Raw genomic sequence first — 21,487 nt, 5'->3', positions numbered from 1 at the left:
GGACTTCTGATGGCAGCTGCAGAATTTTGTGATTGAGTACCTTCAGAAAAAGCCAGCTTGGAACTTGCTCAGCTCACAGCTGTGCAGCAGTGGGGGTATTCTGTGCTAGAGGTGGTGTTAAAGCTCCCGAATGGTCGTTCTGGGGTGGGTGGTGGGTAAATACATGCGGATAAATATATGGATAAATCCAAATTGATAACTGTGTACTTCTGTTTGCCGTGGTCAATGTTCTTCTGAGACAGAGCACTTTTTTACCTAAGACCGCACTTAAGGAACATGTGATCCCAATGTAAGATGCAGAGGTTTACTGCTTCTGCAGCAAATTAAAAGTTTGGTGTGTCAGTGGCTGACAGACACTGCAAAAACGATCGTATTTGTTTCTTCTGTCACTGCTGCACTGAACATGGATTTTTGCTCAGCTGAGCTGATTCTGTGATAGGTTGGAGGTGCATGGGAAGCCCTACCTGCAGGAATCAGTGGGAAATGGTCCCTTGGATTTCAGTGGGAGCAGAGAGCTGCGATAGCTCTCGTGCTTTTTGTCATTCAGTTAATCCAAGAAATCGTTGCACTGCTTTGTTTCCAGTCGTAGGGTTGTTCTTGTGTGTTTATTACTGTTTGAAAAAGAAAGATTTTTCAATGTGTAACTCCTGTTTCTCCTGACTTGCTGCAGCCTGTGTTCCTGTCCTTTCGAATAGCTGCTGGGGCAGGTAAACCTATTGCAAATGTGCACAAGTGTTGTGTCGTGCAGTGATGTGGTGGTAAATATCATTTTTTTTTCCTTTACGTTTATATTTTCTACATCATTGCCCCTGTGTTTATTTTTCTTTTTTTAAAAAAATGCCAATTCTGCAACAGGAAAAAGATGCCTTCGGAACGAGAAGATTTTCCATGAAACAACACTGTAGCGAGGAGGGGAGGAATGGCAGCATCCAGAAATACATACCCGTAACAGCCGTGTCGATACATCCTGAGTGCCACATTCTTAGACTGCTGATCGTACACTATGCTTCAGCATCTGGACTCTGTTTGAGAAAAGCCTCACATACCTCACTGTCTTGTATGTTCATGTGACATCAAGTAGAAACGTGGAATTATTTTTTATATATGTATGTCACGATTCTGTTGCCAAAACTCTAAGTAGACAGCAGAGATGTTATGTATTTTAGACTTCACAACCTTCAACTTTTAGTAAGTGTTTGTCGATGATGTGGAAAAGTTAATTCAACATATTCTAAACTTTTATAGGTGTCATGCCTGACATTATATTATCTTTACCACTTCGGGGTTTTGTACATTGGATTGTATAGATGGAGATATCGATGGTTTTAAATGGTATTTTCTTTGTCGACCAAGGCTTATGGTTTGTGTTTTAGTTCTAGTGTTTTGTTTTTCATTTTTATAATTCTTTTCTCAAGTTATTTACTATACTGCCATGTTTCATGGTTTTTGAATCACACAGCAGCTGCTTTCTATACATACATATGTGTGTGTATATATATGTATGTATGTGTATATATACACAGATATATAAATAATTTATAAACCTGACCAAAACTTATGCTAAATATACTTTCGGATATGAATGCTTGAGAGTGCCATATCAGCAGTAGTGTTGGAGCCGTAGCAGGTTTAGTTAGTGAATATCAACAACCAACATTTATATAATAAATAATATATAGCAGTGCCATCCTCGATACGGATATATAGCTTACTCTATAGTACATATATTAGCAGTTTCACTTTGTTGCTCCTATAATCCCTTCTTTCTATGTACTATTAAGGATTGAATGTGAAGTTCTTAGCTAGGTTTGGGTGTAACTTTCCAGAATTTTGTAAACTGTTTTTGTCTGTCCTTTGTTACTGTTTTATGGTGCCAAGTATTCTGTATTAAAACAACAACAGTATGGGAGGAGAAACTAATGGTCTGCTTCAGGTAGCAACTCTGTTGGACGCTGGCTGTATACATACAGTGCTAAAGGAAGGAAAAAGGACCGTAACTTGCCCTGGTTGGCAGCTCAGTGCAGCTGTCGGGATCATCGTGTTAGTAACATTTTTCTCCACCACTAAATACAACATTAAAAGGTGATTAGGGAGTCTGTTGATGAAACACAAATGTATGTTTTATTGATTTAATTTAGAACACTACAGAGTTCATGGACTGCGTGATGGCATTAGATTTATGCTGGATTTTGGTATAAATCACTACCATTGAAATGATTTGGTGTCTGCTTGCAGAATGTTTTCTCAACAGTTCAATCTGTACTGTTCCTACTGAGTACTGCTGCTCAAAGGGTGTCTGCAGCTCTGTATTGTTACTGTGCCATGTTGCATTATAACCACACCGTAATTCTATTTAAGCAAACTCAACTCATGGTAACTTCGAAGGCCTTTAGAAATGAGTACTATGGTTCTCAAGCAATAAAACTGATCATGGTGAACGTTCGTGTGTCTCTCCCTTCAATGCAGGCATCGCGGATTGCTGGGAAATGATTGAATTGTTAGATTCCATACTAATGAGTTACCTTTTAATCTCCTGCCAATTAACAGGGTCATTTTTTGAGTGAAAACCCATATAAGAGAACATACTTGTGGTGTTAATCAAAACATAATGCAAACTGAGAAAAAGGCGTTGAGTGCTCTGTATTGGAGTGTTCACATACGGAGACGTACAGCTTTATGAGCTATTGATGAGATGCCAGTCTCCGTAGCTCAATAAATATGCCACCGTAAAGTGCTTCGTGATTATCTCTGTGTTTGAGGGGGGGGAAGAAAAAAAAAAAAGAAGACTGCCTTCAAACTCAGGCTGAAGCCTCATTGATGGATAAATTCAGCAGAGCTATAAACTGCGAGGCCTTAAATAGTCCCAACCCATCTGCAGCAGTCAGTAACATGGTGACCCGGCACGGTAACCTGTGGAGTTGAAAGAGTCTCAAATTTAACGCATAGAAATTCATAAAATGCAAATTTAACATTAAAAGCAAACAAAAAATAATAATTAAAAAAAAAGGCGCAGTCTGCGGGGCCGTCGGGGCTCCGTCCCACACCGAGCGGAGCTCCTCCGGTGAGCAACGCTCGAACCGCTCCGCTGCCGCTCCCCGCGCAGAGCCCCGACCGACCCCGGCGCGGAACAGCGGCCCGCTCCCATCACAGCCGCCGGGGCGGCCCGGGACGGAGCGCTGCGGTTCCGTGTTCTTCGTCCTGTGAAAGGCGCGCACAGCCAGTACATATCGTGCGTTCCGCGAGGCGCGTTTCGTTCTAAGAAATAAGGAGCGGTAACGGGAGTAACTGTTCCCCGCTTTCGGGGTGGGTGTTTTTGATCTTGCCGTTCTCCATCGAGAGTCGGGCAGTCGCGGCGCCGACGCCGTGTCTCGGTGACCAAAACAGAAGCGGAGATTAATTTCTAAATCTGATCGACTCCGTCCGTAGGGCGGCACGGCGGGGTCCCGCAGATGCCGGCGGCAGTGAGGGGGAACGCGGACCCCGCTGCCCTGCGCTGCGGCAGCCGGGCGGGAGACGCTCTTCCCGTCCCTGAGAGAAGCGCTGCGCAGCGGACAGCGCGGGGCGGCTCCGCGGGGCTGCTGCTTCTCCGCATCTCGGGAGCGCAGCACAGCTCTGAGGGAGGCGGCCCGCAGCTCGGGCACCGCCTCGGGCTGCCGCGCAGCAGCTCAGAGGCAGAAATCGCGTCTCGTTCGTTTAAAAAAGTAGTCGAACTGAAGCAGAACGACCGTGAAGCTGCCTCGCACCCGCCCGGCCTCGAATACGCTCGAGGACAGCAAAGCGCCGGGCGGCTGCGAGGCCTCCGAATGACGTCGGGCTGACGGCGCGGCGGTCCCGAGCCTAGGATGCGGGCGCTGCGGACCGAGGCTCGCGGTGGAGGAGATGGCGCTGGCGACGGTCTCCGCCGCGCTCGAGGCGGTTTTGCCCTCGGTGGCCGCAGTGCGGCCGCCGTCCGGGCTTCGCCTTCCGCTCCCCGTGGCAAACGCCGCAGCTGCCGCAGCTGTGTGGCCGCTTTTCCGTACCGGTGCAGTTTGACCCTCGACCCCGAGTGTCACGGTGCACTCTTAGACCCACGCACCACCCGTATGTTCCCGCTGCGGGCAGCCACTGTACGCGAGAATGGCACGCTGTACCGAACGCCGCTCCCGCCGCCGCTGTCGGACTCGACCTTCCCGGCTCAGCCCCGGCCCCGCCGTGCCAAACTCGTCCTGCGGAGCGCTGCTGCCCGATCCCCGCCCGTGGACTGCCACGGGATCGGAGCGGATAGATTCTCCCCGACGGCGGTCCTTCGGCACTACGGCCCCGGAGCGTTGCGGCAGCCCGGCCCCGAGCTCCCCCGCCCCGCGTCCAGCTGCGATTCCCGCAGCACGGAGGTGCGGCCCCTCTTGCCCGGTTTGAGCAAAAAGCGGCACCACCGTGGAAAGCGCGCTGAAGGCAAAGCGTGTTAAATAATTTATTGATTTATACGAAGTCTTTCCAACCCGTGTGGAGACGACAGCATTAATCCAATTTAAAATCAGGTGTCCTTTTTTTTTTCTCTCGCTTTTTTTTTTTCCCCCTCTTTTGATATTATTAAGCATAAAATCCGGAGGCAGAAGAAATCAAACCGCCAAACCCCTGAGCAGAGGGAGGGAGTGAAAGAAAACGCCGTTTTTACACTAGAAATATACATCACAAAATCTGAAGTTCACTATGTACAAAGTGGCCACGCTGGGGTTTTGTGCTCCTTACAAAACGTTGACAAACGCTGATTGTTAGGAGCAGGAATTAGCTGAAAGAGAGAGGAGCGAACCTGAAAGGGACATAAAAGGAAAACCAAGAAGTCGTAAAGATTCCTCTGAAATTTACATCGATGAGAAAGAAAATAATTTCATAACTTATTCTGTAAAAAATATATACATTTCACATACATCTCGGGCTGTACAATACACCACTTCAACATCCAGCCGCACCACTCACAACGTGTCCGAGCTGGTGCTGCAGGGGCTGACGAGGGCGAGGTTCGTGGATTTGTGCTTTTTCAATAGCCTCGTAATTTTCTCATCATCTGAGTTGGGGTCCAGTGGTTTGTTGTATTCGTCATCGTCCTCATTGTCCGAGCTCTCCTTCAGCTTCTCCGTCTCCGAGTCGTGCTTCTTCTTCGCCGAGGCCATCTCTGCCGCGTGCCGCTTCCGCCACTTGGTCCGTCTGTTCTGGAACCACACCTGGCCCCGAGAGGAGCGCTCAGCTCGGCCGGCCCCGCGCCTCTCCCGCCCCACCCCGGCCCCGCGGGGGATGGCGGCCACACGCTGGGGTCACTCGTCTTGGCCCCGCGAACGAAGCAGCGCGGCGCCGGCAGCGGCACGGCTACGGGCAGAGCTCGTCCGCGCCTCAGGGCTCCTAACACCGCTGCCAAAACACCGCGCGGCTCCGCACTGAGCAGTGCCGAGCAGCGGCCGCCGGAGCAGCCCACTGCGAGCAGCGTCTACGGGCTACGTTGAGCGATGAATTCATATAGGGAAATTTTTTAATCGGTTGCAGCATAATGAGCGTTAAGCACGAAGTAAGTTACGTAGAAAATAAACTAAAAAAAATCTGTTCAGTATCCGAATGGTGTAATTTAAATTATCATCGACTTAAAAAAAAAAAAAAAAAAAAAAAAAAAAAAAGCCCCGCGTGGCAGCGGCACGGTTCTGAGTGCAAAAGAGAGCGGACGGCGGGACCTACCTTCACCTGGCTCTCTGTCATCCCCAGTGAATAAGCGAGCCGCGCTCGCTCGGGCCCCGCCAGGTACTTCGTCTGCTCGAAGGTTTTCTCCAGAGCAAAAATCTGCTGCCCCGAGAAAGTCGGCCGCGAGTGCTTCTTCTTCCCGTCTTTGTCCAAAACCATTCCCGTCTGAGCTGGAAACGGAGAAAAAACAGCTCCGTCAGGAGCGGGATGGGGGGACTGAGGAGGGGGATTGGGTCTGCCCCGAGGTTCCGCCGCTCCGGAGAGGGGCACGGTGCGGAGCCACCTCCGCGTTCCGCGGGTTCCAGCTGTCCGCGCCGCCCTCCGCTCGCCCTCCGCGGCTCGGGGCGGGGGGAAGAAGGGGGTACTGCCAGGCGCGCCCCGCAGCGTCGCACTTACCGGGACAGGTGAGGCGCGGGTCCCGCCACGGAGAGCCCTGTACCACTCCCGGCCAGAAGATAGGCGGCCGCCCCGGCAGCTCCGCCAGCGGCTTCGGATACCGGGAGACGGCGGCGGGCCCGAAGTACACCCCGGCCGAGGCTGCCAGGCCGTTGATGCGGGGCAGCCCGCCCAGCAGGTTGCCGGCGGCGCCCACGGGCCGCCCCAGGATGTCGCTGATGCCGTGCGGCGTCCCCAGGGGCAGCTGCGTGTTGAGGCCGCCCAGGGCCGGCGCCTTAAAGCCGGAGGGGTTCTGCAGGGCGTAGGGGAATAGAGAGCTCTTCATCTCGGCCATGTTGTGCAGCGCGGCCAGCGGCGTGCTGCCCAGCACGAACGCGCTCTGCCGGTTAGCATCCATCTGCCCCACCGCTAACATTGGCGGTCATCCACGGACGCCGGTCCTGCTCCGAGCGGGGCGAAGCTCGCGGTACGGCCCCGTGCGAGGAGCGCCGGCACGGTCCTCTCTCCGCTCGTGGGTCGCGGGCAGCGGCCGCCGGCAAAGTTTGCTCGGAGCGAAACAACCTCGGCACCGAGCTCCGACGGCACGGTGGGAGTAGAGAAGCGTCACTACCGGAGCGGTGCGCGGAGCGCGCCACGTCCCGGCTGCCTGCGGCCCTACGCCGCGCGGGACTCCAGTAGGCGCCGCACGATCGGCTCCGCGCCTTCGCCCGCGCGTCCGAGGCCGCGCCGCGCCCGGGGCGCAGATAACCGCGCGGGCACCTGCGAGCCGCGCGTCTATTGGGTGGCCGCCACCCCGCGCTGCCGCCGCGGCCCAATCGGAGGGCGGAGAGCTCTTCTACCGCGACACGTCACGGCGCGCCGGACGGGCGGGCCCCGGAGCCGAGGGAGCGCGCGGGGGGCGTCCACTGTCCGCTCCGCTCCGCCCCGCCGCCCCGTGCCGTCCGCGGGGATCCGCCTCGGCGCGGAGCGGCCGGGCCTCGGGGGCTGCTGCCCCTCGACCAGCGCGGGGCCGCGGAACGGAGTGGGGCCATCGTACGGCGCCTATCTCCCGCTGATACTCGGCTCTTTCTTCGCCGCTGTGGTACTCGTCGGGACCCTCGCGGGACCGTATGTGGTGACAGCGGCGGCTCTGCTCGCGCCCGGCACCGCTGCGGGAATGGCGGCACCTCCTGAACGCCGGAGCCGTTCCGGACCGAACTGCTCGCACCGTCCGGGAAGGAAGGTATCGGACCGAAAATAATTCTGGAAGCAGGTTCGTAACGCGTTCTTTGCCTTACGAGTGCCTTCTGACGTGTTTTGATTCATCGCCAATATAGGATAATCGCTAACTGATGAACGAGTGGGGAATTAATATTTGTCAAAGTGTTCGTAGTGACTGAGAGCGGAATGGTTTCGATGGGCACGGCGCTCGGATGTGGCCGTGTCCGTTCTCGGACCTCCTTCGGGTGTTCAGCCCGATGCCGCCGCATTCGTGCCGCCGAAGCGCATTCGGGACGGAACCGTCCCAGCTCGAGCCGCGCTCTGTTTTCGGGCGCTCAGGTGAGAAACGACACAGCAGAGCAGCTCGTTGTGTGTCCTCGTTGAGGCGTAACGTACGTACGTGGGGTTAACAACGGCACTGCTCCAAAGGACGTTCAATAAACCACTTCGTTGCTGCGTTACGTTTTCTGTTGTAAACACCAATAGAGAGAGCAGCGAGGGCTACGCCGGGTTCTCACCCCAGCATTACGGGCGCGATGGCCGGTGCGGTTGTCCCGGCGGGCGCGGGGCTGTGGGAGGTGGCACCGCGCGTCTTCTCTCTCCCGCGAGCCGGCCCTGTCGGCGTCGTCCCCCGCCGGGACTCACTTTCTTTGCACGGACCGAAGGCCGAGGTAGGAGAGTGACAGCCGCCAGCCCTCGCTGTGCGGAGGTGCAGAGGCCCCGATAGGGCGGTGCGCGGCCGGGCGGGATGGGACGAGACGGGATTCTTTCCCAGCCGGCCCGCCGCTGTCCCGGAGGTTGCCCGTGTCCACTCCCCAAATCCCCGACCTCCCCGCCAAACTCTGGACGTTTTCTCGCGGGTCGCACCGCGCAGGCACTGTGTGCACTCAGTGTCTCGTGGGCAGTCTCGAGGCTCTCCTCCCGCTCTCGGCCTCTGGGTCACGTAATCTCTCCAGCATTCAGCCCCTCGTACTCGCCATAAAACTGCGCGGTGGGGTGGGCCAGCAGATCATGCCACCGACGGCAGTTGTTACAAATTAACTGTGCTTATGTTCCTGTTCCGTGACTTCCCTGCAATCTAAGACACCGTTTTTTTCCACATGTGGAAGTACGTGCAGTTGTCCCCGCAGAACTCCCGAACTCGTTCACTGCCTTTCATTATGGCCTTCCGAGGAGGCGGGGCGCAGAAGGAGCCACCCAGTGACCTCCGTGGGACTATAAGTGGCACCTCCGGCCCCCCTCCCCGGCACCAGCCGCGGCCCCGGCCGCTTCTCTACGACCCGGGGCTGCGCACTGCGCCGGTCCCGGGCGCTCCGTGCATTTCCGGCAGAACCTCGCGTGCTGCCGGGGCCTCCCGCTGTTGGCGGCATCGCCGCGCTGATGGCTTTGCCAGGAGAGTTTTGAGGTGGGAACCAAGCGGTCTGAGACGTTTCTAATAAGACGTAAATTCAGTGCTGGTAAGGTCCCGAGCTGGGTTAACGTGAGAACGCTGGCGCTCCGACGCATGGGTGTGCGCGTTAACGCGTGGCCGCTCCCTGGAGGCCGTCACGCGTGGGCCCGGCAGCGCCGGCCGGGGGGCACAGCCGCTCCTCGTCCCGCGCCCCACGGCGCGTGCTGGCGGCGCCCCCTGGCGGCTCTCGGTCGGGTCGTGGCTCCTCTTGGGGTGGGAGCGGCGGCTGTCGGGGTCACGGGGTGCCGGGCTCGGCGCTGAGGCTCTGCGTGTTCCCCCGGAGCGGCCCCGCGGCACAGCATGGCGGCGGGACGCGGGGGCACCGTTCAGACAATGATGTCCTCTTACTGGGCTCTTCTTGATAATGAAGTCAGTGCCTTGTGTGGACGTAGTTCCGTGCTGGAGTTGTGAGTACCCTTTTTACAGCTGGACGTGCAGGAAAACTGAGGTTGGTAACATTAAGCTTGTCTGAGACTTAGACATCCCTGTGTGTTCAGAATGGAATATTATCAAATACGCCACAGCACAGATACCTTAAGACAAGCTCTGATGAACCCTTCTGTGCTTCCATTTGCCGTGCATAAATTGCAGTACTTTTTCTTGTAGATTTTGTGCAGCTGAAAAGGTGTGAGAGTACTGCTATGAACAGAATAACCTGTGTTTTACTTTCATTGGGTGCAAATGCTTGTTCTCTCTCTTGCTTTGTAGACTCTATAACAAGTCTGTGGTGCATGGAACCATTCCCTACTCTGCTAGTTATCCCAAAGTGCAAATGTGAATCTCCACATCCAAACAGTGATCAGGGAAGGGTGAACTGAGGGCAGCACTCCACGCAGATGTACTTTGCTGAATTATTCTATTGGTTATGGCAAACGTAGGAGCAAGGGACAAAGGCTCTTGGTTCATGTCCTGTTTAGACAGTTTGTGACAGAGCAGAAAACCCATCCTGAGTCTCTGTAACCATGCTGCCTTCCCACATTCCTCATGCCGTGGTACTGCTTCATTGCAGCATCCCTGTGGAAGTTCCCTATGCTTAGAAATGGGAGGTGCTGGGGGGTAGTAATGCAGTCATGAAAAAAACAAAGCCATTTTGAGGTGATTTGTCGTACAAATTTGGTAGTCTCTTATGATGGAATTACAGCCTCAGTGGATAAAGGAAGAGCGACTGACCTCATATACCTCGATACAGGTTGGGCGGAGAATGGCTTGAGAGCAGCCCTGAGGAGAAGGATTTGGGAATGCCGACTGATTGCAATGCAACACAGCCAGCAGTTGCTCTCACAGCCCAGAAGGCCAACTACATCCTGGGCTGCATCAAGAGAAGGGTGACCAGCAGGGCGAGGGAGGTGATTCTGCCCCTCTGCTCTGCTCTCGGGAGACCCCACCTGGAGCACTGCGTCCAGTTCTGGGCCCCCAACACAAGGAGGACTGGAGCTGCTGGAGTGGGTCCAGAGGAGGAGCACGAAGATGATCCGAGGGCTGCAGCACCTGCCTGCAAGGCCGGGCTGAGAGACATGGGGCTCTTCAGGCTGCACAAGAGAAGGCAGCAGGGAGCAGCCTTCCAGTGCCTGAAGGGGCCGACAGGAAAGCTGGGGAGGGACTTCTTATAAGGACAGGTAGTGACAGGACAAGGGGAAGTGGCTTTCAACTGGAAGAGGATAGATTTAGAACAGAGGTCAGAAGAAATTCTTCACTGTGAGGCTGGTGATGCACTGGAACAGGTTGCCCAGTGAGGCTGCGGATGCCTCCTCCCTGGAAGCATTCAAGGCCAGGCTGGATGGGGCTGTGAGCAACCCGGGCTACGGGAGGTGTCCCTGCCTGCAGCAGGGGGTTGGAACTGGATGGTCTTTAGGGTCCCTTCCAACTCAAACCAGTATATGATTTTATAAGTCTGTGAGTTTAGGCTAGATGGTTTCTGTGCTGTAGTCTCTTTCCATTTTGTTTTAATTCTGTGTTCTTAATTATATTCTCTAACTGGAATATTGCATTATAGGGTTCTATAAATTAAGCCAAGAAAGCACTCATTTATATTTAGACTTGAGCATGTTCTAACACTCTTTTTTTTTTTTTCCTAGGGTTGGAAGGAATCTTTTCCTGCATCTCGTGTCATGGATGAGTCATTACAGAGTTTCAGTGCCAAAGGTTATCTGTCCTTCCAGGAGTTCAACCTGAAATTCCTCGCTGGAAATTTTGTTGTCTTGTGTCCTTTGTCAGTAGTACTGAAGATTTGATTGTTGCACATCAAGAAGCAAGTTCTATCACTTGTCCCTTGAGATGCACTCTTAATTACGGCAAGGTGAGCAGCTTTATTATGGCTTAATATCCTTCTTGAAATGAAGGGCTCATTAGCAGCACCACTGCCTTTCCTTCTCATGTGCTCAGAGCCCACGCACTGCAGTTTACAATTGACTGAAATGCCAGTGCTGCTTTCAGTAGTTCACTGCTGTTAAAGTTCACAGCTCTTTGATATATCTGTTTATTTTTTGTCTGGAAGCTGTGTCTTCCTGTCACTTTAATTCTGTCAGTGGTTTAGTTTACTAAGAAGGCTGCCTTGGAAAAAACAGGCTCAACTACCTACTAGACCTCATTCCAGCAATGTCGGGTTTTTGTTTTTTTCTTTTCCTTTTTCTTTCCCAACCCTCCCCTTCCCTCTCCCACCCATCTCCCCCCCTTCCCCCTTGGCTCTATTGTAATAGTTTACCCTTTTAATGAAAGAAGGCTACAAGTTACTCTTTTTAAGTGAGATAAGCCCTTGTGAGCTCTATTTTTTTCTAACCAAGACTGGGAAATCGTTTGCCCTTATTTGTATTAAATGGATGTCTATACTTTACCGCAAGTCATTAGTTCCATAAAGAGATTGCCTTTCTATTGATAGCCTAGATGAGGGAAATCAGGAGTAAATTGCCAATAAATAGTGTGCTTGTAAGCACTATTGATTCTCTCCGAGCCACAGAGAAATGAATGTACAAGTAAGATACTTTAAAAGGGAGGGGAAAAAAAAGTAGTAATTAGAGATTGTTGAAAGCTTGTAGGGGTGCCTCCAGGTGAGAGGCTTGCAATGGTTTTGTTGTTTCGGTTTTTGTTTTGGGTTGTTTGTTTTGTTTTATATTTGTTGTTGTTGTTGAAGGATATGGTTTGTAAAGGTAAGTGCTACGGATATAATAGCAATTCTTTTGGCCACCCTCAGAAATCTTGGTGTCAGTTGTTAGAAAACTGTAGAATCAATACAACATTTCCTGTAAATCATAGTTTCTGTGTGGCCGGGGGAGTGTCCTAAGCTGCCATGTGAAAGGAGTAGAAAGTATGATTTCCACAGAAAATGAACATTGGGTGGGATTCAAATTTATTTTTCCCCACTTGGGTCTTAGAAGTCTGGAAATGACCTTTCTGAGCTGTTCAGGGAATACGTTTGTGTATTGTAGCGGCTGTTCTGCTGTCCTAGGCATTAAGATCCAATTTTGGAGCAGAAAAATCTGAGTTGGTATGGAGAGGATAAGACTGTTCATAAGCTGAAGGACATCAGAATTCTTCCAAGGGGAGCTGGAAGAATAGTAGATCAGTGAGGTCCACTAAAGTCAAAATAATACTGATTTTCAGAGAGCTGGGTGAATATGGAAGAAACATACAAGAAAGCAATCATCATCTTTGTCACTAAATTATAGAGATGTATTTGAAGGTTGGACTACTGGGTGGATAAGGAATTGGCTGTATGGTTGCATCCAGAGAGTTGTAGTCGGTGGCTCAGTGTCCAGGTGGACACCTTCAGCAAGTTTGCATCTGACATTAAGCTGAGTGGTGCAGATGATGCCCCACCTGATGGGACCGGGACAGACCTGGGAGATGGGCCTGCATGGCGGTGGACTGTGGTGGACTTGGTAGTTAGGTGGGTGATTACGTTGATGATTTTAAGGATCTTTTCCAATCTAAATGATTTTATGATTTTCTGGGCTGTCTGTAGAAAAGACAACAGAACAAAACCAGTCTAACAATAGGGCAAAGCTGTGCTATGATAGTATTCGCTGCTGGAACCATGTTCACTGATACGGCTCCTAACGTCTTCTGTGCACAAATTCAGTGATGAAATTGGTACTTGTAAGAGGAAGGCCACTGCTTTAAGAGTATCCTGATAGAAAAAGCAGTGCTGCAGTACTGCAGAAAGTACTGCAGACTCTCTGGAAAGCCTTTTAATTGTGATTGATTAGGGAATTCTACTGATGGTATGCTGTTCTTCATCACATTTTCTTTGAGACATTGGACAATGATAAATGTTGGACATACAGCAGATATTTAGTTATACTACATACAATACTGGAGTAATCTTGAATGCCTAGAAGCAGAACAGCTAAATAAAATTTGTTTTATGTGGGTATCCTTAGTAACAAAAATAAAGTACTGGACAGATGCAAAATAAAGAACACAGACTACTTTGGACTGAATTTCCTCCCTGAAGTTGGAAATGCAGTTCATCACTAAAGATTGAACACTAGGGAAACACAGTGAAAAAGCCTTTGGAAAGTGCAGTGGAATTGCCAGATCGCAGCTTGAACCAATGGTTGAGCACCATGTGGCTCATCATGTGTGGCTTACCCAGGGAGCTCCAGGTACAAGCAATGCCCCTGAGTGAGTGGAAGGGGTGGAGGCTGTATCTACCCATCTTCTCTCTCATTTAAGGGTTAGAAGCTGAGGAAGCCGTATCTCTCTGAGGTCACACTTTTGAGTTATTGCCAGTTATTGGAAGGGGTGAGTCAGTTCTTTTGTCCTGTTCTATAGCCTATGTCTAAGAATAAGGCTCTGTCATTGCCTTTGCTCCACGTTTTGTCAAGCCAGGCAGCCAAATACCTTTAAAGGTATTCTGTTATAAGCCTCCAAAAATATTTGGTATGGCATTTCTAAGTAACATAAGGGGGTAGTTTGGAAGTGGGAAGTGGGGGAGGATAGAGCTGCCCCTGCTCTCTCCTTCAAGGGTTAGAAGCTGAGGGTGCTGCATCTCTTGAGATCACACTCCTTTTGAGCTGGTAGTCATTGGAAGGGGTGAGTCAATTCACCTTTTGTTATTCTGTTCTGTATTGCAGGAAAAGGCTCTTGTCATTGCCTTTGCTTACCCCACAGTATACAAAAAAAAGCTTCTGTAAAGCTTATATAAAAAGGGTAGCAGAAATTCAGTAAGTTTCAAGACATGACAAATGTGCTGTTGTATCTATGCTTTTTTCACTATTAAGCTATATTATGTGTATTTAAGAGATACTACCTGTTTTTTGTTTATTTGCTTTTAATGCATCTCTTGTCTTTTGTTCTGAAAAGCTCCTGTTGAATTCATCATCTTTTCTTGCTTTATTCTTTTCTAGATCTTTACTTGCAGCAATCTTTGTTCCCATAATTTTGGTGTTTAGGTTTTCTTTAGGATATTTGTTGGACTTCTTTCCAGACAATTAAAAATGAATAAAAATACTTCATAAAAATAAAAAGTTGGCAAAGTACTGAAGAAGAGTCTTCCCTGGAAACAATATTTATTCTGTGCTTTGCCTTTCCTTGCAGCTTTCTTCCATATTCATTCAGTTTTCTGAAAACTGGTATTATTTATAGAGCTAGCTTTTTAGAAAAGATAATAAGACAGAATTGAATTTACACCACCTGAGGGCACTGTAATACTATTTCACTTTGTTATAAGGAAAAATACAAAGGGGTAGTGTTTTAAACCTTCCCTATTTTTCTGCCTCTTTGGATTACTATCAAATTTCAAAATAAGTGTGCTACTGAAGTAAATGAAAATCATTTCAAAGAGTAGTTGTAGTCGGGTCTCCTGGAAACTGTGTCATTTTTCTCTCATTCACCAATATTGTTTCACTGTTTCCTGGGAGAAGAGTGTAATTTTAAATGCAGTGCTATTTTCAATGACCTGTTACCTGTGTGGCAGTGATTGCAGAGTGCTTGGTTGTGCTGTGGGTCTGGACCTATTTGCTGCTTCTTGCCTGTATTCAAAAAAAGTGCAGGGCTGATACAAATGCATCAAATGATGCATTCTTGTGCGTATATTGCTTTACCAGTGTTTGACAGTGAGAAAGAGGAGAAGTAAACTGCTCCCCTATGTTGACGCTATTTTGCTTATTTGCTTAGTTTTGCTAGGCTTACCGTCTGTCTCTTCCTATGCAATTTTCTCTTTATCTTCTCTTTGAGTCCTCTACAGTAATCCGATATCAATTGCCTTCCTGTTATTTTCCCTACTCTAGTGCAGGGAGCAAGTTATCAAACATAGTTCAAACAAGAAGGGCAAGCATTTCTATGCCAGAAGGCAGATGGGTTTCCAGACTGAGTGATTTGGTCAGTGTGCTTCTCTCCTTCAGTAAGATTGTGACAGACCTCCTCTAATGTGCATCCTTTTGAAAGTACACATCAGTACCTTTTTGCTCAGTTTGTACCAGACAAAACAATTAAATCTTCATGTCAGATACTATGTAATACTTGTAATTTTTTTAGAATAACTAAATGTGCTCTTGCTAGGGGGAAAAATACTAAGATGATTTGCTGAACTAATGTGGGAGGCTCCCATAGCTCTAAAATAAGGGAGAGGGCCATCAAAACTGTCTTCAGCCAAAGTGGCTTTCTAAGGTATTCACGCAGTTCCATGATAGAAATTACTGGATTGACTTTTGTGCGTGCAAGTTGTTGCCTCTCCAAGTGCTTAAGAGCAAGCTGTCGATGCGAGTGTTCAAAGGGCTCATGACAAGCTGTTAGCACGGTCCTGAGTCATGAGCAATCAGTACATTTTTAAACAGTTGTTTTAATGGTCCATGAGTACATCCAGAAATAATTCTGGAGGTAGCATTCTGCAATGAAGCAACTAGCATCATGTCTGTATAATGCTCCTAAGTCATGTATGCTATTTGGATTGACAAAGAAATGCTGATTTATTTTTTTTTCTTACGTATTTGTGTCTATAAGTGAACAAGCTTAGCTAATTTTCCCACGACAGGAGTTCTTGGTAGTTCTATAGTGTATTCAGCAGTACGTGGAATAGACTACTCCAGTGCAGTCGGCAGGAGCAGGGAGGTGGTTGTCCCTCTGTACTTGACAGTGTCGAGGCTGCTTCTTGTGTGCTGCGCTCAGTTCTGGGCTCCTCACTGCAAGAAAGTCATTGAGGTGATGGGGTTCATCCAGAGAAGCGCAAGGAAGTTCTGCACGGTCTGGAGCACAGGGCTTATGGGGCTGAGGAAACTGGGGTTGTTCAGTCCAGAGAAGAGGAAGCTCAGGAAGACCTCACTGCCCTCTGCAGCTCCCTGAAAGGAGGTTGTGGCATGGTGAGGGTCGGCCTCTGCTCCCAGGTAATGGCAATAGAGTGATAGGTGATGTCCTCACTTTGTGCCATGGAAGGATCAGATTGGATGTTTGGAAAAAATTTTTCTCCAAATAGTGATCAGGTGCTGACACAGCTGCCCAGGAGGTGGTGAAGTCACTGTTCCTGGGGGTGTTCAAGGATAGCTGGCACTGAGGGATGTGGTTAGTGGGCATGGTGGGATGGGTTTGGGTTGGACTTGGTGATCTTAGGGGTCTTTTCCAACTGTAATGATTCAGTGATCATATGAAGGTATCTGTGCTATCTAGAAATTTGTGCGTTCCACCTCAGGGGCATGAGTTGAGACTTGCACGTAAGAATGCCCACTGCATAAGGCTGGCCAGTGCTTCAGTAGTTTTAGTAGTAGTAATATTTTAATTAGCTTTGAGTTTCTGTTACTTCAGTTCTTTACTTTGTCTCAGTGTAATTGGAAGTTAGGTTATGTTTTCAGTTATGGGGTTAAATATATTAAAAAAAAATTAAACTATAAACCACGAATACACTTATGGGTAAAAATACTGTAGAAAACATGGAGAGAATATAATCACAAAAACAAGGTGGGAAACTAAGATTTAAGTCCCCCTAACAGGAAGACAATAGGCAGAGATGTACTTTCATGCTTACTAATAACAGTATCTCAGCTTTTATTCTGATGTTTGTTGATGTATTGACAGATATTGGTACAAATGAAAGATTCAAATTCTTTCACAAAGCTATAGAGAACGGTAGCTGAGAATAGGAAACGTGAAGGTAAAGATGCAGCAGTAAAAGCATCCTGTGTACTTCCATCGTGTTTCTTAGCTCCAAAAAAAGCTTTGAAGAAAAAAAAAAAGTTCCATAGAAAAACCACTGAATGAAATAAATGTTAATGCAGCTTTTTCTTTTTGCAGTGTTTTTTGATACGTAATTTGAGCAACACTAGTCCTGTGATATCTTGTCAGCATGGAACACTATGCTCTAACTGTGTGTAGTTGTGTAACTTTGGGTCAGCACTGCAGTAGTCTCCAAGTTGAGTTCAACAACCTTTGTAAGTCCTTTCCCACTGGAAAATTTTCTATTTTAAGAACCTTTTTAACAGTGCTGTCTATATGTAAAATCATGAGCCTTAAATTTACTTAGATACAATCTAGTTTCACTTTCTACCCTCGTAAGTGACCAATACCTTTTTTTTTTTTTTTTTTCCATGATGGCACTAATTTTTCATTTGATGTTCAATTTGTCAAATTAGTGATGGCAGTAATCCTTTCTTTTGTACCATTTTCTTCACCTTTCCAAGTCATGTTTGTTTTTTTTTTTTTTTTTTTTTTTTTTTTTTTTTTTTTTTTTTTTTTTGAGGTTAATCCCCCACCACTTCTTCGCTTTCTGTTCTATAAAGATGGAAGATTGGATTTATTTCTACTTAATTGAATGTAAAATTGTTCAGAAATATTCTAGTAAGTTCAGATAAGCTGAACTGTAAGTACTACATGCATCTTGTGAGTTCTTATGTAGGACATAAGGTCTATTTAACTGTTGATGGTGTAGAAAAAATCTTTGTGCTCAAGTTTGCAAGGAGCAAAGTGCTGGCTAACAAAATCTGTCATTAAAACAGGTGTTAAGTCTAAGGCTCAGACTTATACCTTCGCTCCATATAAGAAGGTATGGAAAGAGTTCAAAAGGACTTTCTCAAAGGAAGAAAATCAGAATGACAAGTCAGAGGAAGGCAAAGATCATGCATTTTTTAAGGAAAAAAAAAAAAAAAGCCTCCTTTACCTAGACTTGAAATATGTGAAATTATATTCTAACTTAGCTATAGAGCAGTACAGAGAGGAAGATGTCAGTTAACTCTACTTAGTGCATACCTAAATTGTATGGAAAATGAAATGTTTTACTACCCACTATCATGTAGTAGGAACTTATCTACAAGCATGCCAGAGTATGCAGGCCATTTCCAAACTGGAAGTCACAAAATGTTAGTGCTAAATCAGATCAGTGTAATCTACTTATGAGTCATGTATCAAGTTGCATAACATCGGGAGCTTTTTCGTGAGTTAAGGAGCTTACATTGTGTTGGATCTCAGTCATGCCCTGCCTGTTCTTAGTGGACGTTTATCTGTGTTCATGGCAGCTTCTGCTTTTTGTATCTCCCCATGATCTTGCAGGAAAATGATATGGTGGGATACAGTACTTATAGAAGAGTCAAGATAAGGCAGTGCTTTGTCACATTGCCTTTTGCTATGGCAAGTTCACAGTTAGCTTATCCTGCATCCCTGCTTAAGAAAGCCTCATCTGTCAATACGCCCTCTGCTTTTCTTTCCAAAGTAATCATTATAACAGGTTTGATGGGATCTCATGCTTAGATTGTGCCAGACAATTTGTTTTGATTTAGAAATAATCCAGATCTTTCTGCAAGCATTTTACTTGCATTCTGAAGCTCTGCACACTTCTGATACTGTGGATCTCAAAGACTGCTTCGCAAACCTCAATCCACTATTTAATATATGTAAAAATCTATTACTGACATGTAAGGGTAAAAGGCAAAGCCACACTTAGTCTCATGGATTGAGTAGGAGTTTTGATTGTATTTTGATATAGTATCTAAACGAGAGGCAAAATTAAGGTTTTTCTACACTGAAAACTCATCTCTGAGGAATTTATGGATTTTCAGTATATTGCAGAATTGTCTTCTAGTAGAGTCTGCATCAAACTTGCATACTGATTTGCATCTAAAAAACCAGGAAGACGATGAAGGTATGTAAATAATGAATTACAGCAAAAAAAAAGGTACAACATTGACAAGTAAGACTTGTTAGATAAGTTCTGGCTAGCCAGTGTAAGCTGCAAGCAATCCTAACATCAAGATATGCATCAATATTTGTGCTTGTGTTCAAGGAGGTAGTCCTGGAAGTGCTGGCAAAAGCATGTAAATCATGCCCCACCTTGGGAATATTCATACAGGGAATGCACAGTGTTGTCTGGAGAAAAATTAATTTTAAAATCAACAGTGAAGGTTATAAACAACTTCTGTTCCATACGCTTCCTTCTCCAATTAGTGAGCTTTGTTTTCATAGAATTACTGAATGGTTAATGTTGGAAGGGACCTCCAGAGATCATCTGGTCCAACCTCCTGCTCAAGCAGGGTCACCTAGATCTGGGGACCCAGAATGCTGAGCTTGCAACCTCAAGCTTCTGTTTGTGAAGGGCGATGACACAGAGCTATGATTTTGAAAATTATTACAAAAAGTGGAATGTTTGGTAAACAAGGTGGCTTCATGTTACAGAGCTGAATGTTCCATGGAATTTTTGGAGATGTATGTGCAAGATGAATTTGTTAGAACTAAACTATCAGTGCTGTTCAGTAATTTTTAATGTAAATATAAACACTCAGCATTCAAGAACTAGAAGATAGATATTTGTGTAGCTTTATCTGGTTTGTAAGGTCTGTTTGCAACAGTACGTGTAACGTGTAATGTTCCAGAAATAATCAGATAAAACCAGACAAGCAGAACACCTCCTTTCAAATGGTTGGCTTCCCCTTTGATAATCCTATCATAAATACTTTAAGAAGTCTGTAATGAATTCACCCAGCATGAAAAGAATATTTTTCTAATAATGCAGGGGCTGTACTCAGGGATGGACACAAGACTCCAGTGAGATCCCAAGTCAAACTCCTGCTGAAGATGCAAAGAACTGAAACTACAGCATCTTCAGAGACCCCATAAGCATTCCTTTTATACAGACCACAGCGATTCCATCCTGCTGCCTCGTGGACTTGACATCAAACAGATGAAGTTCTATGTTTTTTCTCATCCTCAGTTTTGCAGTTAGTAACACAGGGAAGTAATGACTAAATTTAAACCATACGCTGAGTAGGATGCAAGAGATAAAGTTGCTCATGAAAAGAAGGCAGTGGATGTAATCTTTCTGGATTTTAATAAGGCTTTTCATACCATTTCTCACAGCATCGTTCTGGTTAAATGGTCCAACCAAGATATGCAGGTTTCTGCTACATTGGTGGCAAACTGGCTCAACAGCAGAACTTACAGGTTATAGTAAGTGGGACTGTACCTGGCTAGTGACCAGTCAGTAATGGTATGCGTCAGGGCTCAATTCTACGTTTTTATCATCATCTCGGGGGGTTAAATGCATCTGTATCAAGTTGAATGACAATTCTAAACCAGCAAGTGTTGGGAGTATTGGCTGATCCTCAGCATCACAAAGTTCAGCACAGGTAAATGCTGAGTTCTGTGTCTGGGTCAGAGTATTGCTGGGCACTGGGACATCCTGGGAGCCGAGCGGCTGGAGAAGAATCCCTTCAGGAAGAGAGCTGAGTGTGCTGGTGACAGCTGGCTCAGTGTCCCTTGGCAGTAAGAGGGCAAATGGCATTTTGGAACACAGTAAGGTGTCCCAAAGGTGCAGCACGAAGGGTGAGACTGGTTATCCAGAAAAATGTCCTTATCGTGAGAGTGGTCAAACAGTGGAACAGATTTGCTAGCGAGGTAGGCCTACCGGCTGTGATCAGCATAACCAGTTGACAGAGTGTTTGCAGGATCTGACCCATTCTACTCTATTTTGGAAGAGAAGACTTCTAGTGAATTTAAGATGAACTATGACTCAGATAGTTGTACGTAACAATTCAGAAGGGTAGATCTGGAATAGATGCAGAAACTCAATGTTAAAGGAAAAAGAGGCAGAAGAATGAGAGGCATTCACTAGGACGTTCTGCTCTGGCCAGGGATGCTTATCTTTTCACAGCTGAACTCCTTGCTCCTTGTCATTTTTCCAAAAATCTATCTTAATGATGGTGTCCTTATGCTGTGTGATATTCTTTCTGGAAAAAGACAAAAAAAAAAGGAAAGTTTGAAGATTGCCTCATTTTACACAAGGCAGAACACACGGACTAGAATTTTCCACAGCACTTGATTCCCTCTGGGCTAGCTACATTTTCTTTGTTTTTTTTTTTTTTTATTCCTTAAATACGTGCACTGCAGTAGCACTAGTGTGCTCCACAGAAGCGCCTTAGCACTGCTGTGCAGGAGCAGTGGTCTGGAATACTTCCTGCATTGTGTATGCTGAGTCCGTAGAATCTCAATGGAGATGTGAATATTGTGGTGACAGTCATCCTCATGTATTTTTTCAGGTTGTGGTTATTAACCACTTGCATTCTATAAGCCATAGAGAGAGGTCTGTGTCTGAATATGCACCACACAGCTGCTAACAATGTGTAGGCTGGACTGGATTGTTCCTGCTTCCAGAAGTGCTAGACTGTCTCTGTAACTGAAAGTGTTAGCCTTGTGTGTCAAGTTAGATAAGAGGCACTAATAACAATTAGCAAAATAAAAAGTTTCACTGGCAGGCAAATTAATAAATGAAGATGACTGCTGAATCTAACACCATCAAAACAACCAGCCCACAGCAGGGAGACT

General features: G+C 47.2%; 3 protein-coding genes across 14 annotated transcripts in view; 2 read left to right on the top strand and 1 right to left on the bottom strand.

The window, feature by feature from the left end:
- Positions 1-2,438, top strand: part of INPP5A (inositol polyphosphate-5-phosphatase A) — a 175,552-nt gene extending 173,114 nt beyond the window's left edge. Inside the window, exons 15-16 of one of the 2 annotated variants that reach the window (XM_042818502.1) lie at positions 671-758; positions 856-946. In XM_042818502.1, the coding sequence (XP_042674436.1) occupies positions 671-751 (81 nt within the window). In that variant the 3' untranslated portion in view covers positions 752-758; positions 856-946. Of the gene's footprint in view, positions 1-670; positions 759-855 lie in introns of both variants that reach the window. The other variant, XM_042818501.1, reaches the window with a different exon arrangement.
- A 1,999-nt stretch (positions 2,439-4,437) lies between these two features.
- On the bottom strand, positions 4,438-6,540 carry NKX6-2 (NK6 homeobox 2). Its single transcript, XM_042818590.1, has 3 exons — positions 6,103-6,540; positions 5,704-5,876; positions 4,438-5,201 (listed from the first exon to the last, which is right to left on the bottom strand). The coding sequence occupies exons 1-3, from the start codon at positions 6,515-6,517 to the stop codon at positions 4,953-4,955; spliced, it is 837 nt and encodes a 278-aa protein (XP_042674524.1). The 5' UTR covers positions 6,518-6,540; the 3' UTR covers positions 4,438-4,952.
- Positions 6,541-7,155: 615 nt separating this feature from the next.
- The window catches only part of LOC122159983 (opsin-VA-like), a 36,631-nt gene continuing 22,299 nt past the window's right edge, over positions 7,156-21,487 (top strand). For 3 of the 11 annotated variants that reach the window (XR_006168720.1, XR_006168721.1, XM_042818153.1), the window contains exons 1-2: positions 7,156-7,354; positions 10,828-11,048. The gene's annotated coding sequence lies outside the window, so the exon portion shown is untranslated. Of the gene's footprint in view, positions 7,355-8,629; positions 8,708-10,827; positions 11,049-13,423; positions 13,493-13,896; positions 13,915-16,972; positions 17,110-18,729; positions 18,813-19,679; positions 20,293-21,487 lie in introns of those variants that run through there. The other 8 variants (XM_042818145.1, XM_042818146.1, XM_042818149.1 and 5 more) reach the window with 8 other exon arrangements.

The sequence above is a fragment of the Centrocercus urophasianus genome, unplaced genomic scaffold (genome assembly GCF_019232065.1).
Source record: "Centrocercus urophasianus isolate 14NV4802_14NV808 unplaced genomic scaffold, USGS_Curo_1.0 seq_17, whole genome shotgun sequence".
Taxonomy (NCBI): Eukaryota; Metazoa; Chordata; class Aves; order Galliformes; family Phasianidae; genus Centrocercus; species Centrocercus urophasianus.
The sequence above is the reverse complement of the archived record's forward strand: the minus strand, read 5'-3'. Positions and strand labels throughout refer to the sequence as shown.